This window comes from Triticum dicoccoides, chromosome 2A (genome assembly GCF_002162155.2).
Source record: "Triticum dicoccoides isolate Atlit2015 ecotype Zavitan chromosome 2A, WEW_v2.0, whole genome shotgun sequence".
Lineage (NCBI taxonomy): Eukaryota > Viridiplantae > Streptophyta > Magnoliopsida > Poales > Poaceae > Triticum > Triticum dicoccoides.
The window spans coordinates 69,837,677-69,851,663 of NC_041382.1; the positions used below are offsets into that span (position 1 = coordinate 69,837,677).

A 13,987-nucleotide genomic window follows, 5' to 3' on the forward strand; every position below is an offset into this window, starting at 1 on the left:
TTTTCTTTTTACATGAGTCTTGATGGCCCGAAATAAATTGCATGCATAAGCGTTTTGCTTATGTTTTTAAAAATAAAAAACTGTAGGTAGGGGCCGGGTTTCCCCTCCCAATTTCCTTCAAAAAAAATGTGATTGTACATAATAATAATACTTTTTTTGCTATGTCTCAATATAATTTCGTATGTACCAGTTTTCAAGATGAACATCAAAAGAATAAACTCTGACAGTGGCTCAAGACGCAAGTAGCACATGGCAAAATGAAGTGGCGGCATGGAGTTTCTGCTCACGAGCTCACATGGTCCCTCATGAACAGTAAAAAAGAATAATAAAATAGATTAAAAGAATCTGAAATTTGTTAGGAACAAACATTGAAGAATTCAAAACATGGGTGCAAATTTTCATGAAGAAACAACATTCCAGAATGCGTCCGTGAAAAAACAAAATTGATGCTCCAAAAAGTCTGTTTTTTAAAGTATTTTGGAGCATTGATTTTGTACTTTTAAGGAAGCATTTTTGGAATGTTGTTTCTTCATGAAAATTTGCACGCATGTTGATAATTAGTCAATGTTTGTACCCCAAAAAATTCAGATTTTTTTGATTTTTTTACTAATTACTTTCGAACAGGGGCGGAGCCAGGCCCCGGGCACCCAGGGCCCAGGCCCGGGGCGTGAGGAATGGTTTAGCCCTATACCTATGCATATTTCGTACTGGGCCTGGGGCGCAGCCCAGCACAGCCTGGGCACACACAAAGCCTGAAGCCTTGTACGAAAGCTCTATCCCTTCCAATCGCCCAAATTGCCGACCTAGAGACAGATCACGCGCACGCACCGCCGCTTGCCCTGCTCGGCGCTGCTGTCCGCCGTCTTCCTCACGATCTCGACTACCCCTGCCCCCTCCTTGGCGCTGCATGCCCTCTTCTATAGTCCTGGCCCAAAACGTCGTACTGTTGCGATGCTGCCGGGGCGCCTGTCCCTGCATCCACAATGCGCACATGATTCCCCCCCTACTGCTAGCCTCCCCGGTCTAATCCCCGTCCCCTGGCCCCTGTGTTGCTGCTGCAGCCGCCGGGCACTCCATTCTCCAACATTGGTAGGTTTTGCGTGCCTATATCGAACATAAATTGCATTGAAATTTACTGTGTATATGTATTGATTGATCTTAAATTGATGCATTTTTATATCAATTCGATTTCATGTTTTAGAAAAAATAGACGATGAAGAAACTGTTTTTTATCGGTCCCATAAGTCATAACAGGAGTGTCTATTTTGTTGGATTGTTATACATTGAGTTGATATTCTAGTGCAATTGGGTCTGTGAGCTTTTCATATGCGGTATCTTTTACGGCGGTGAAGAACTTTTGTAGTTTTTATATGCTATGGAAAGTTTCCATGTTGCTGGAAAAAAATTAGGCCCGGGGTTTGCATCAATCCTGGCTCCGCCATTACTTTCGAACTTACTGTTAATTGAAGGTGTATATGAGCTCGCAAGCAGGGTACTTTCGCCGTGGTTCCACCCATAGTAGCCGGAAACGGGGAACGATGGGCCGTCCCTCGATCCGGATTCATCGACCCGGGATCAGATTCGGGAACGAGGGTCGATTCGATAAGATTCGATGCGGATTCGGTGTTTCCGCAGCCAGATCGTCGATTCAGGTTCGGCGACTCGACAGTCTTGGTTCTTGAACCGATCGAGTAACCAAAAGGTCAGCCATATCAATCATGAACTCCTCATTTTAATTTCTGCCCCGTTCTTTTCCACTCCCCTAAATAATTCCTTGTTCTGCTCTCCAATTACTCTAAGGCTCCTAATAAATTTTCCATTAGGAAGGAGATGATATATTTTAGTCTTCATGAATCGACGATGTAGCCAGTTCCCTGTATAAGTACTCCCTCGGTCCCTCCCAGCCAGTTGCTCCCCGCACCCGTAAAGATTCACGTTCCTCGTTCCATGGTACCGTACCGGAATTGATTGGATCACGTTTTCGTTTTAGAAAAATCGTTCTAGAGATGTATACCCCCACTGTACCCCATTTTTTCCAGCCCCCGACTCTCGTCCCCCGTTCCCGTTCCTCGTTCCCACTGTACCGGAAACATGACAACTATGGTTCCACCTAATGGCTACCGAGGCCGTGACAAGGGACAAGGGAGGAGGGGATGCCATGCGCCATTCTCGACGAGGGGCGGCAGCGGTGCCCTCCTTCCTAGGCACGCAGGAGAAAGACTCGTCGCGATAGAGGTGATGACGTGATGTGGTCGTAGCGAATTCACGTGGCACCACAGGCTTACAAGCGGGCCCAGATTGTCGGAATGTAAAAATTCGAAATTGCAGAACAAATGCGGCATAGCTAGAGAGTTTACTTGGATCTTTTTCATGGCATTACTGGAATGAATCAAATTCTAATTTTACTGGAATTTGAAATAGAAACCATTTCTGTGAATCAAATTACCTCCTTCGAGTTCGACCTGCTGTTGAAGTCTGTAGTAGTCGAGCTCGTCGACCGCGTCATCGGCGTCGAAGAGCTTCTGCTTGATCGCGGCGAGAGACCTAGCCAGCCTCCTGTTGCCTACCGCCCTCCCCTTGACATAAGAGACCGTCGCCATGACTTCATCGATCTCAGATTTGAGCGCCTCGATGTCACCGCCAAGCCCCTCTTGGCGGATCCCCGCGTCCAGCTTGTCCATCTGCAGGGTCTGGAGGATGGTGTCCGCTCGCCATTGGGCCGCGCCCTCCAGAAAGGCGTCTTCCATGGCCTCCCTCAGAGCTTCTTCCTCCATCAGAGCCGCCTCTTCTCGGGCGATGGTCAACGGTGGGAGGTGTGGAGTGCCGAATGGGAGAGCAGTTTTCAGGGAACAAGGCCGGGGGATCTCTCTTAAGCAAGCTATAGGTGGTGGTGGGCCGCAAAGTGTGTATGTGGGCTGGGCCGCTAGGCTACTGGCGGAACATTGTTTTTTTTCAGGGAACGCAGACTTGTGTCGCGAACTGCTTGCTCTGAAGAGGAACGACCGTGACACTCAAAATTCAGTTCACGCGTATGCATTCAGCATTCTCTATTTTTTTTTCTATTGCAAATATCCATCCACCATACAACTGCCACAATCCTTCCGTTTTATTCAACTGGCCTCCCCCCTTTTCCATTTCAAACAGAGTGGATCAAAAATTCGAAAAGAAGTGGATCAAAGTACAACAAAATTCAGCCGACTTATTACAGGCCATGGAATTTACAGTGATTACAGTTTGTATCAGGACAGTATAAAAGTACAAACCTTGGTAAAAACTCTCATAATAAAATTACAGAGCATATAATAATGTAAACAAAGATTGCATTACATCCCCGCAGAAAAACAAAAAGAAGATAACATTACATCCTTGCAACAACAAAAAAAGATAACATGACATAATCCGCTAGATCAACAGTATTCGTATGCGGATCGATGGACAAACTTACTGCATGAGCTTCTTCTAATATTTCCAAATACAGGGAAAGCACCGTGATCATAGCTAGGCTCATGGCTGCTAGTACTTTGGCATGGCAAAACCACCGAGGCCACCAACGAGGACGAGGAAGAGGACGGAAACCACCATGGCCACCCTCCCGTAAGCCTGCCGGCGATGGTCGTGCAGGTCGCGTGCCACCCAAAAGCCCAGCGACGCCTCGACGAAGCCGAAGAGCGCCACGGCCGTCAGCAAGGCGTAGTACAGGTAGAAGGCCACCTTACCATGGTGCAGGAACATACCGTCGGGCTTCTTGAAGATGAACAACCGCAGCGCCGCCGCGGCCTGGCAAACGCCTCCAGGGATCAGCGCCAGCGGAAGCTTGGTGCAGTCGCGGCCGGCCTCCGCTATGGCCCTCGCATTGCTCTCCACATCCATGGCGGCCTAGCTACGATCTGCGACTTTGTGAGTTGTCTGCTGGCAGCGTGTAGAGGGGAGAACTGTTAATTTGGAGCTTCAGAGCGTGGCGAAAATGGCGGACGGGGGGTGGCTCTTTATAGACGAGGGGGTGGACGGGGAGACGGGGCCGGGAACACGAGCACGAAATCGAAAAACACGAATCCATGTTAAGAGTCAGCTGCGAAGCTCCAGGCCATCCCTTTCTTCTTTATTCAGATTCAGACAGGAAATTTCTACCCCGGTCCAAATGAGCACGAACACGAACACGAGCATGAGCACGAACACGATTACAGGAGCCATGGTTGGGTGATAGAGCGATAGGTCTCAACTGGCAGCAGCGTCACATGTCACATCAAAGCTTTATTATATTATAAAATTCCATTTCTAGGCTCTTGACTGAGGGAAGCAATGGCAGCTAGCGTCACAAGACCACGAGCACAAGCACAAACACGAACCAGGCTATTACACATCAATCAAAGGAATGATGTCGTGCTCGATCAAACCTTAGCTACGTCTTGACCAAACACAATGGCCTTTGTGTGTGATGAGATGACTGTATTCAACTTCTGAAAAATAAAGGAGCGCCTATACATCATGCACCATAATATTTTGTTTGCATCAGCCGCTTTTGTTCAGGACCGTTAGATCTTCATCCGAAAACAGATTGTGCATTGTTTATCTTCACCTCCCTCTTCTTCGTCACGTAGCCGATGGCTGACCCAGCCCTAACCGCCTACCTCCGCCCCCGGCGACTGGCGGCTGCTGCCACCTTGCCGCCCTGCCCTCCCCTTTGACCTCCTACCACCGTTGTGCTGGCCACTACCCCGACCATCCTTCTAAGTCTCGCCCTGATTAACAACTCCGCGACACCCTCCACCCCCACCCTCCACCCCCTGTTAAGTTTCTTACTCGCTCCAGCTGGCTATCGCCCACTCCCGCTCGTACACAACTCTATCTCGCCATGGTCGGCGCTCCTCATGCCGTCCCCGCCTTCGGTCTCGAGCGAAACGTATGACGCACAAAACAAAGGTATCTATTAATTAATAGACACGGAAAAATAAAATTGAACATCTGAAATGGGAGCATAAATACCTCACATTTTAATTAAGGAGAGAATCACCAGTTAATTAACAGAAACTTGGCAAAAACCGTTATAATAACACACCCAAGCACACTAGGCACCCTTGACCGACCTGACTACCAAAACACACTTCACAAGCTGGTTGCCTGTGAACATCATCGTCACTACTTCTCATCGAGCAAGTAACTTCGACTCGCCACATCATACCACAAATGGAGCCGGCACCACTTAAGCCACACAAAGCACACTTTGGCGTATGCCAAACAACTGGCCACACACACCAGCAACAAGACAATTTCAATTTTGAAGACGAGCAAGATAGGTGAGATATGCTCGGTTGGCTCCGTAAGTTCCAACTCCATCGATCAATGTAGAGGTCGAGAGTGTCCTCCTTTTTGAAACAATAAAGAACTTATCTCTTGTCCAAACTAATACACAGGTTAGATACAACAATTTCAACTCCATCAATCGATTTGGACACACGGACACAAAGATGTATCTCGATGTTTACTCCCTTGAATGAGAGCTAATTAGCATTAGAAGGATAGAAATTCCATGAAGGGAATCCAACACCACAATGGATCACCTTCTCCTCCTTGAGATATTACCATTAAGGCAATTCTCAACTACTCATGGTAGTCCCCTGTTCAAGAATTTATCTGATTAACCAGTTAACTTGCCGATTAATCTCTATTCATAGGGTCACTGAGTAGCCGATAAACTGATAAATCGGTCGATTAATTGATTAAATAGCTGATTAACTTGCCATTTAGCATATTAATCCCTACTCGCCAACCAACCGAGCGCCTACAAGTTAATGGTTTCCTCAACAATCTGGTAGACTCTGAAGCGGTCTCCAAACCTTTACAAACAATGTGGTAATCACAAATCGATTTCTCATCGAAGACTCTTACCGCCTAAAGGTCTCCAACCTCTAAGAGTAACAAAAGAATGCCATGGATAAAAAAAATGATTAGTTTTTTTTTGCGGGTAAAAAAAAATTAGTTAAAGTGTAGGGAATGAGTGGATCTTGCTTTGAAATGTTTCCCTCTTGAATCTCACCAAGAATCTCTTCAAGAATCAAACGACTATGGTTTGAGAGAAGTGGGAGAAGTTGGTGAAGGCTAGATCTGAAATAAGTGCCCAACAGGTGGGAAATACACTTTGGTTTCTGGTTGTATCTTAGTATCTACACCCTATATGAGGAAAAAAATACAAAATAATCAAAATACTTCAGAAGTTTGTATAGAATTAACTTGACTTTCTTTTGCACTAGTATATGAATTTCCACAGATAAAAAACCAGGGTTTGACTTCTGGACAAAAAAATTATTTGCTATTATGGGTGACTATTCACACTATTTTTGGCCGAAATTTTGTTTTTAGAGGTCAAAGGGGGGGGGGGGGTTTCCTTTTGTGGAATGTTTTTCACAAGTACTCCCTCCGTCCGGAATTACTTGTCACGGAAATGGATGGAAATAGATGTATCTATAACTAAAATACGTCTAGATACATCCATTTTTATGACAAGTATTTCCGGACGGAGGGAATACAATGGAAGGTCAAAATTTATTCAAAAATGTTTCAGATTTTTTGACCTTTTACTTATTTGCTATTTTTCATATAGGGTATAGATACACCGAGAAACCAGACGTCCGCGTCTCCAAGAGGTACCCTATCCGGCACTGGGCAGTGGATACCACACGAGCTCAGGGGAAAGAAGTTAAATAGACTTCAGAATATGACCGGCTGCTGACTATATCTGTCCATCAAAACGCCCTCAAACGTCGTTTGCAGTAAAAGAGAAAAGCCAACACAACACGCATCATGCTTACTGTCACGTTTAGAAATAAAACACTCCATAAGGTTTTTCTTTTGCCTTGAGCAGAAGCTTCTGCGCACGAACTCGCCTTGTCGGTTTACTTCATCAGTAGTACTGTAAGAGAGAAACATTTCATTCATTACATTCATGCACGGTTCAGAAAAGCACATATTTCCATCCCCACGGATTTGCATACGGCTGCATCTAAATGCTGGTTCGGTAGCTTATACAGAGAACAGGAAGCCTGCAGAACTTGGATAACGGCATGTGAAATGCCAGATTGTTTGCTCAGAAAATAACATCAACAAATTCCATATCAGCTAATGGAAGCCTATATTATAACTTGCTGCCTCTTCTACACGGAGTCCTTTTTGGCGTTTCTGTCCGATGGAAGGAACTGCTTTGCATAGTCGTGAACCTTTGATCCTGAACCTGACTGGTGATCATAGTACTCCACAAGCGCAGAACAACCCAAGGCAGCCAGAGTGAGGGCCTGAGCGTGAAGCCTGCCAAGGTAGAAGAATTCAAATTAAATTAAGTATGTGTACAGCCAAAACATGTTAGATTTGACTACACAAAAAGGTCAAGTAAACAATGCAAACTAATCGTGGAGATGCACAAGGACATTGATAAGATCAGTCAAAAAAGAACAATGCCACCAGTGATAACAAGGATGTAGACAAACAAATTGAATGAAATCACAGGAACCTAAAAGATTAACAGTTGGAACTTAAAGATTAACAGTAGGAACCTAAAGGCTTAGCAGGACATCTATAAGATCAGTCAAGAACAATACAAGTAGGTAGATTAATGAAGTATCACAGGAACCTAAAGCGTTAATAAAAGGTCTGATAAGTATTCAGAATAACCCCCCCTGCAACTCTCATCCACGAGAGGGCAAAACAAAAATCCAGAGGTGCTCAAGCCTACATCAAGTCAGAACCATACTAATTCAGATGTGTGTTATTGGGATCCCATTATAGCTGGCTGGCTTAAGATAAATCTGGATGTGAGTTTCAATAGTCATTCTGCCAAGGAAGTTTCGTGTCATGATAAGAGACTAACTGGGATAACTTTTTCTGTCACAGTGGAAGTTTCTGGGTGCAGTTGAAGCAGAATGCCTAACTGATTTTTGTTTAGAGGGATCTATGTGGCTGCTTAGTGGACCCAGCATCAGGTAATCTTGGGCCCTTGGCAAACAGATTGTCTACCGGTTGTTCTGTCTCTTTTTCAATCTATTGGTGAGGATAGATCTTATGTTCATGATATCATCAAGGATATTTGTGCGATCATGGCTGCTCTTGCGGATTCAAGAATCATAAAAGTTCATCACCAGACCAATTAGGCAAGAGGCGGTTGGGCTGTGGTTTTTTACATGGGTTGGCTTCGACCTGCCTATCAGATAACATAAGATTGTAATAACATTGATCACTGAATGTATCCCTCCTTTAAAAGAAAAACATCTTCTAGAGGTATGGTAAATTCTTGGTGAGTTCCTCTTCTAACATATAGGCAGTCTTGCATTTCTATGAGGGATAGTAGAGATTATGTGTCAATACGCAGAATTGTCACTGACACCTAGAAAGATATGTACAACAAGCTAATCTTTCCCTACATATAACGACCTAGTGATATACAGTAATTTTTTAAAACTGAGGAGAAGGGTGCTATCACGAGAAATGTGTTCATTACAGTTTATAGGTCTGGTGACAGAAAACTATTTCTGACCTTTTACATTGAACGCAGTGATGAGGTTGACTAGCTAGAACCCCTTTTCGGTCACAATGATGAGGTATACTAAGCACTAATATGGGTTACAGCTAGTTGACAACTGACACCGTGTGGACCATGATGTGAGTATACTAAGCACTCATATGAGTATTACCAAGGACTTCCATGACATTATTACCCCAAAGACATACTGGAAAACTAAAACTGCACTGTTTAAGCCTCTGATCACATAAAAGCAGCTACCTCCCTTAACAAATTCACGTCATTATCAGTTTTGGGATATTGTTGCATAAATAGCTCTAAGATCAAGTTAATAGATCTATTTAGAATGTAGTGTGTGCATAATACTCCTGACTGAGGTGCCACTGATTACAGGGAAAGAAATTCTTGTTTCTTTGTTTCTGCATTCCGTTCAACCTATAACCACATCTTGTCCTACGAATTCATACCATCCTTGTGAATTTGTGATACACTACTCCAGAATTGAATACTCGCATCCTTGTTTACCAACAGTAGAGGGGCACACCACAGGTACCCATTAGTCCAGTACCCACCACAACTACAACTCCACGGGCATTGCTGATGGGAGCTAAGCCGATTTCAACTTGGCAGGCAAAATTAACACACAGTTCATGCATCATTGCTGGAAGTAAATCAACTTCAACATAGAAATTCAACTCAGGAGACAAACAAGGCAGGTTGAAATGCACAATTGACAGCAGTTCCCCCTCCACCAGACAGAGGAAACGGACCTGGCGTGGATGAGCTTGACGCTGGTCTTCATCCCGGGCCTGGACCAGTTGTAGGCGATGGATCCCGCGATCCCCGTGAGCCACAGCGTCCCTGCAAAACCCACACAACAAAAAAGGGGATCAGATTCAATTCAATTCAATCACACAGCAAGGAACGACACGAAAAGAAAGAGGAGAAGCCCCGGCGGCGGGAGGGGGAGCTCCCCGCGGCGCACCTACGGCCCGCAGCTTGTGGTCCACGACCCACCCCCTCATCGCCTGCAGCGTCCCCTTCTCCTCCGCCATTCCTTCCGCCGAAAGGGATTCGAAAGCTTGTGCTATCAGATCGAGCTCTCCGGTTCCAATCTGTCTGCGCGTGTGCTTCTGCGACGGTGGGCTGGGTGGGGTGGGGTGGGGTGGGGGGAGGAGGAGTAGAAGTAGAGGCGAAAAGGGTTTGGGGCTCTGTGGGTGGGGGCGGGCGGGGCAGGGGAAATGAGTCTGTTGCCGGCACGATACCGCGGTCCGCTGTGGCCGGTGGAGGCTGCGCCGCCACCAACGTGGCTCGTGGTTTTCGGCGTCTTCGTGGCGGAACCGGGAGCGGGACCGGATGCCGTGCGGGGGAATGGCGTGTGCCCTCTCCTGTGGTTGCTGATGGCACATCGTTCGTCCAAAAATCAGATTTTAGATTTTAAGTAGTTCTGTGCCAGATTTTTTTGAAACTGAGAATCTATTATAAGAGCTATAAAAGCACCTCAAAAATAATAAAATTGTACTTAGATCCCTAGTCTGCTGAATTATCACTACCGCCGCTAGAATGAGCCGCCGACACGACGATGTCGATGCTCCCCTACCGGAGCCAGCTTGACCTTGTCGATGACAATTGGAAAGTTTCCATGCACGTGGCCCTAAAGACCAGCGCCTTGAAGTTGTGGTCGTCGTTATTGAACCCTTGAATGGATTTGAAGCACCTGACACCAAATCTCGTTGTTGCACATGCACGAAGAGAAACCCTAACATGGCCGCCTGAAGGAGACGACGAAATCTACGACGAAGCTCCGTCGACTACGTCTAGATGGACAAACTCAAGGAGAATCGGAACACAGAAGACAAACTTTAAGAAGAAGCGCTGCCATCCACCCGGACACCGCATCCTGCGAGGACGAAAAAAAACCTAACCTAAACTACTAGCCGGAGCGGAGGCATCGGAATTCCACTCCCTGACACCAGCCGCCGGAGCGGCAGGCAGATGGGGACAATCCACGGGCTCGCCTGTGAAACCTAGAGGGGACGAGTTTGTCCTAGCCGCCGAGGGAAAGGGAAGAAAATGTCTATTTAGTTTATGCCACTACCAACTTCATGATTTGTCGTATTTGCAAAGAAAGACTTACCCACAAAAATACTGATGCAAAAACAGGGTGATTACATATATGTCATCGTTTGTCATAATGGCGTTTCTTGATGTATTCAATTGTTGCATTGGATATTTCCATAGATTTTGCAATGGCATGCGTTTTTGTAGTTCTTTTTATGAGAGAATATTTAATATCTTTCATGTGTCATTTACAGGAAGTAAAATGTCTTTGGTAACACACAAAAAACACAGGTCTTAAGTATTATCGAATTTATTTATTTTTGCGTGGATGACATTGTCATATTTTGAGAAGGTATATTTGTGAAAAACAAGACGTGTACACAAATCATACCTTCCATTGTTTTGTGTAATGGTTGTTGCTTGCATGGATTTTTTTTGACAAGCTAGCCGAGAAGGAAGGACGTGGTAGTTTTTTTTTTTTTGTTAGCAAAGGATAGTTGTCTCAATTTATTAGTTAAGTTCAAAAATTTAAGGTTAGTTAAATAGAGATCCAGTGAATAAAGAGATTATGACACCCTCATCAATAGAGCAATATTCCCATGCCATCAACATGTATTAGAGATACGCCCTGCTAAGGAGATCCATTTGGGTTGATGCCCACAAAGATCATCTTTTATGACCCATTGCTCCCAATCAGCATCCCCGATTTCATGATGGAAGATTATTAGCATTTGTTTTGGTTATGTGACTCGTAGTTGCGATTTTCTCTATTTGTAACCAGTCGACGGGGGCGCTTCTGTGATGCTGGGAACATATGTTGGGGATTCGCAGCAATGGTGTATGGGGTGCATTTGTCAGACTATTGTGTTGCTTCATGATTGGGAGTGGTACGCGTGTCATGTTGGGCAAATAAGGTTCTTCCGCCCCAGCTCAGTTTCGGTGGTGCCTCTAGCACCGTCGGTGGGTGTGTGGAGATGTGTCTCCGGCAGATCTATCTTCGATGGATTTGCTCGGATGATTTGTTCGTTGTTCGTCTACGCTCGTGTGTCTTCAGGTTGGATTCTTTCGATCTATGCTACTCTTCATCGGCAATGGTTTGTGTTCTGGTGTGCTAGTCCTATGGGGACATAGCACGACGATTTTTCGACTGTCTACTATGATAGGTTTTGCCCGGCTCCGGTGGGGGGTGGGGGACATGGAGACGCGTCTACAAATCTGAATGTGATTTTTATTATTTATGATGTTCATTGCATTGTTATGATTGAAAATAAATAGATCAAAAGTTTTTTTGAAAAAAAACACATATGCTACCACATAGGTAAGCGCACAACAGATCGAAGAACGGCGGCGGCTCCCAACATTCCCGAGCAGCACTAGCAGCTACCCATGGGCAGGCCGCAGGCGACGACCCATTGCTTCACCTGGAGCAACCGGGATTAATAAAGGCAAAAGCAGACAGTGGTTTTGGAATCCTTGGCCGAAACCGCGGCCACGCTTCCTGCGAGCCAGCCAGCCAATGAGCCTCCCGGTTTCGCGATGCACGGCTCACGGCTGTTTGATTTGCAAGAAAAAGAAAAATCGCAGTGCGGTCGTTCACGCGCACGGACGCACCCACCCCCACCCGTACCCCGGCGGCCAGCGGCACATGGAACCTGGCACCTACCGGCGGCTACGGCTGCTTCCGCCTGGTCGCCGAGCTGCTGTCCCAAGTAGTAGCAGCCAGCCCTTCCTTGTCACTGCAAATTTTAACTCACCTAATTTAAGATTTGTGTGAAGTAGCTTGGACCTGGTCCAAAAGACCAAAATCACAAGGCTACAAATACAAGGGTTTAGGACACATCTAGGCCTCCTTTGGTTTAGAGGAATTTCATAGGAATTCTAGAGGATAGGATTTTTTTTTTTAGATCCCTTTGGTTCATAGGAATGGATTTCTATTCCTACATAGGATTGGTTCCTATCCTCCACATTTCATAAGAAAATAAAAAAGAGCCTAGACTCAATGGAAAAATTCCTTTGATGTCAACCAAATGACATCTTGTTTCCTATTCCTACTCATAGGATTTGAGATATATGTCATCTCATTTCCTACAAGATTCCTATTCCTATGATAATCCTATCCTATGAACCAAAAGAGGCCGATGTGTCATAGTTATTGTACATATAAAAGCAATTTTAATGAGGCGACCCATTTCGTCCGTCTGCGTCCGTTTGGGTCGGCACGTACAAAAAAGACTGCCCAACGAAGAGACCCATTTTCATTTTGCGTCTGCCTGGTGTCCGCGCGGACCCATTTTTGTCTCAAATTTAGGTTACATTTGGGTCGGCGGCGCACACAAAACGGACGTTTTCTCTGCACTCCTCGTCCACTTCTGCCCACTGCATGTGTCGCGTGGCCCACATGCCATCCAACCACCCATCCCATCTCTCTCCTCATTTCCTCTCTCTCTTCTCCCACCCACCCACCCTACTCCAGACCACCAACGTCGTGCCAGGACAGCGTCGGAGAAGGGCCGGAGCCGGGGCAGTGCCGACACCGGTGAGCGCCGCGACCTCCTCCTTGGCGAGCTCCTCGTCGATGCGCGGTCTCCTCTTTGGCTGCAGCTCGCCGGTGAACAGAGCTCCCGCGTGCAGCGACGAGCACGCGTATAGGGCATGCCATGCGTGCATGTACATGCACAAGGAGGAGAGAGAGAGAGAATGCCATGCGTGCATGTACATGTCTAGCTACCCATGCGTGCTTGTACCAAGGTTTTGGATTCCGAATGGAAGAATTTTCGCGCGTGTGTGGGGGGGGGGACATATTTCGGACGAAATTTAAAACTGAATTTTGAATTCAAATTCTTTTAAATCAGATATAGATAATTTTTGAACCTATATAGAGCACAAAGTTGATAGTATCGCAGTGGAACGTCGTGCTTGTCTTAGCGAGGAGGTCTTGAGTTGATAGTATCGCAGTGGTCTCGAGTAGGGAAGTAGAATGCTACCACCACGCCACATCAACGTTTTGTTATAATCTAGAGATACCGTGATATTGTAGGAAACATTGTACGTAAAAATTCAAAAAATTCGGAATTTTTTGCTCGGCATATATCTTTTTCGTGGGGCAACGAGAAGCTTGGTAACCGCCCGGTATCCGTTTTTCTCGGCGGTATCCAAAACCATGGCTTGTACAAGCATATGTGGCGAGCTGCAGTTGCGGTGTGGCGCGGGAGCTCGCGACTACGGGGCGGCGAGCTGGCACGACCAGCTGCAATACGGGCGCCGCGAGCAGGGCGGCGAGCTCAAGGTGGGCGCGGGAGCTCGCCTCTGCGGGGCGAGCTGCTGCGGGGCATCGAGCTGACGCGGCGAGTTGCAGCACCGCGAGCGGGGCGACGAGCTGCGGGGCGGTGAGCAGGCGCGGCGAGCTCAGGGTGGCGAGCT

At 46.3% G+C, this 13,987-nt stretch overlaps 2 protein-coding genes across 2 annotated transcripts in view; both read right to left on the minus strand.

The window, feature by feature from the left end:
* The window catches only part of LOC119353325 (disease resistance protein RGA2-like), an 8,960-nt gene extending 6,140 nt beyond the window's left edge, over positions 1-2,820 (minus strand). Inside the window, exon 1 of the mRNA XM_037619923.1 lies at positions 2,447-2,820. Coding sequence (XP_037475820.1) covers positions 2,447-2,774 — 328 coding nt within the window. The 5' untranslated portion in view covers positions 2,775-2,820. The remainder of the gene's footprint in view (positions 1-2,446) is intronic.
* A 4,082-nt stretch (positions 2,821-6,902) lies between these two features.
* LOC119353327 lies at positions 6,903-9,680 on the minus strand. Its single transcript, XM_037619924.1, has 3 exons — positions 9,492-9,680; positions 9,277-9,367; positions 6,903-7,299 (listed from the first exon to the last, which is right to left on the minus strand). The coding sequence occupies exons 1-3, from the start codon at positions 9,559-9,561 to the stop codon at positions 7,149-7,151; spliced, it is 312 nt and encodes a 103-aa protein (XP_037475821.1). The 5' UTR covers positions 9,562-9,680; the 3' UTR covers positions 6,903-7,148.
* Between the last annotated feature and the right edge of the window lie 4,307 nt (positions 9,681-13,987).

What these genes read in the sequence shown, in the direction of transcription:
- LOC119353327 (XM_037619924.1), bottom strand. Translation starts at nt 9,561, where the DNA reads ATGGCGGAGGAGAAGGGGACGCTGCAGGCGATGAGGGGGTGGGTCGTG. An exon ending in CCACAAGCTGCGGGCCGTAG is followed by an intron (nt 9,368 to 9,491) that starts GTGCGCCGCGGG and finishes TGGGTTTTGCAG; the next exon opens with GGACGCTGTGGCTCACGGGG. An exon ending in GTCAAGCTCATCCACGCCAG is followed by an intron (nt 7,300 to 9,276) that starts GTCCGTTTCCTC and finishes CTACCTTGGCAG; the next exon opens with GCTTCACGCTCAGGCCCTCA.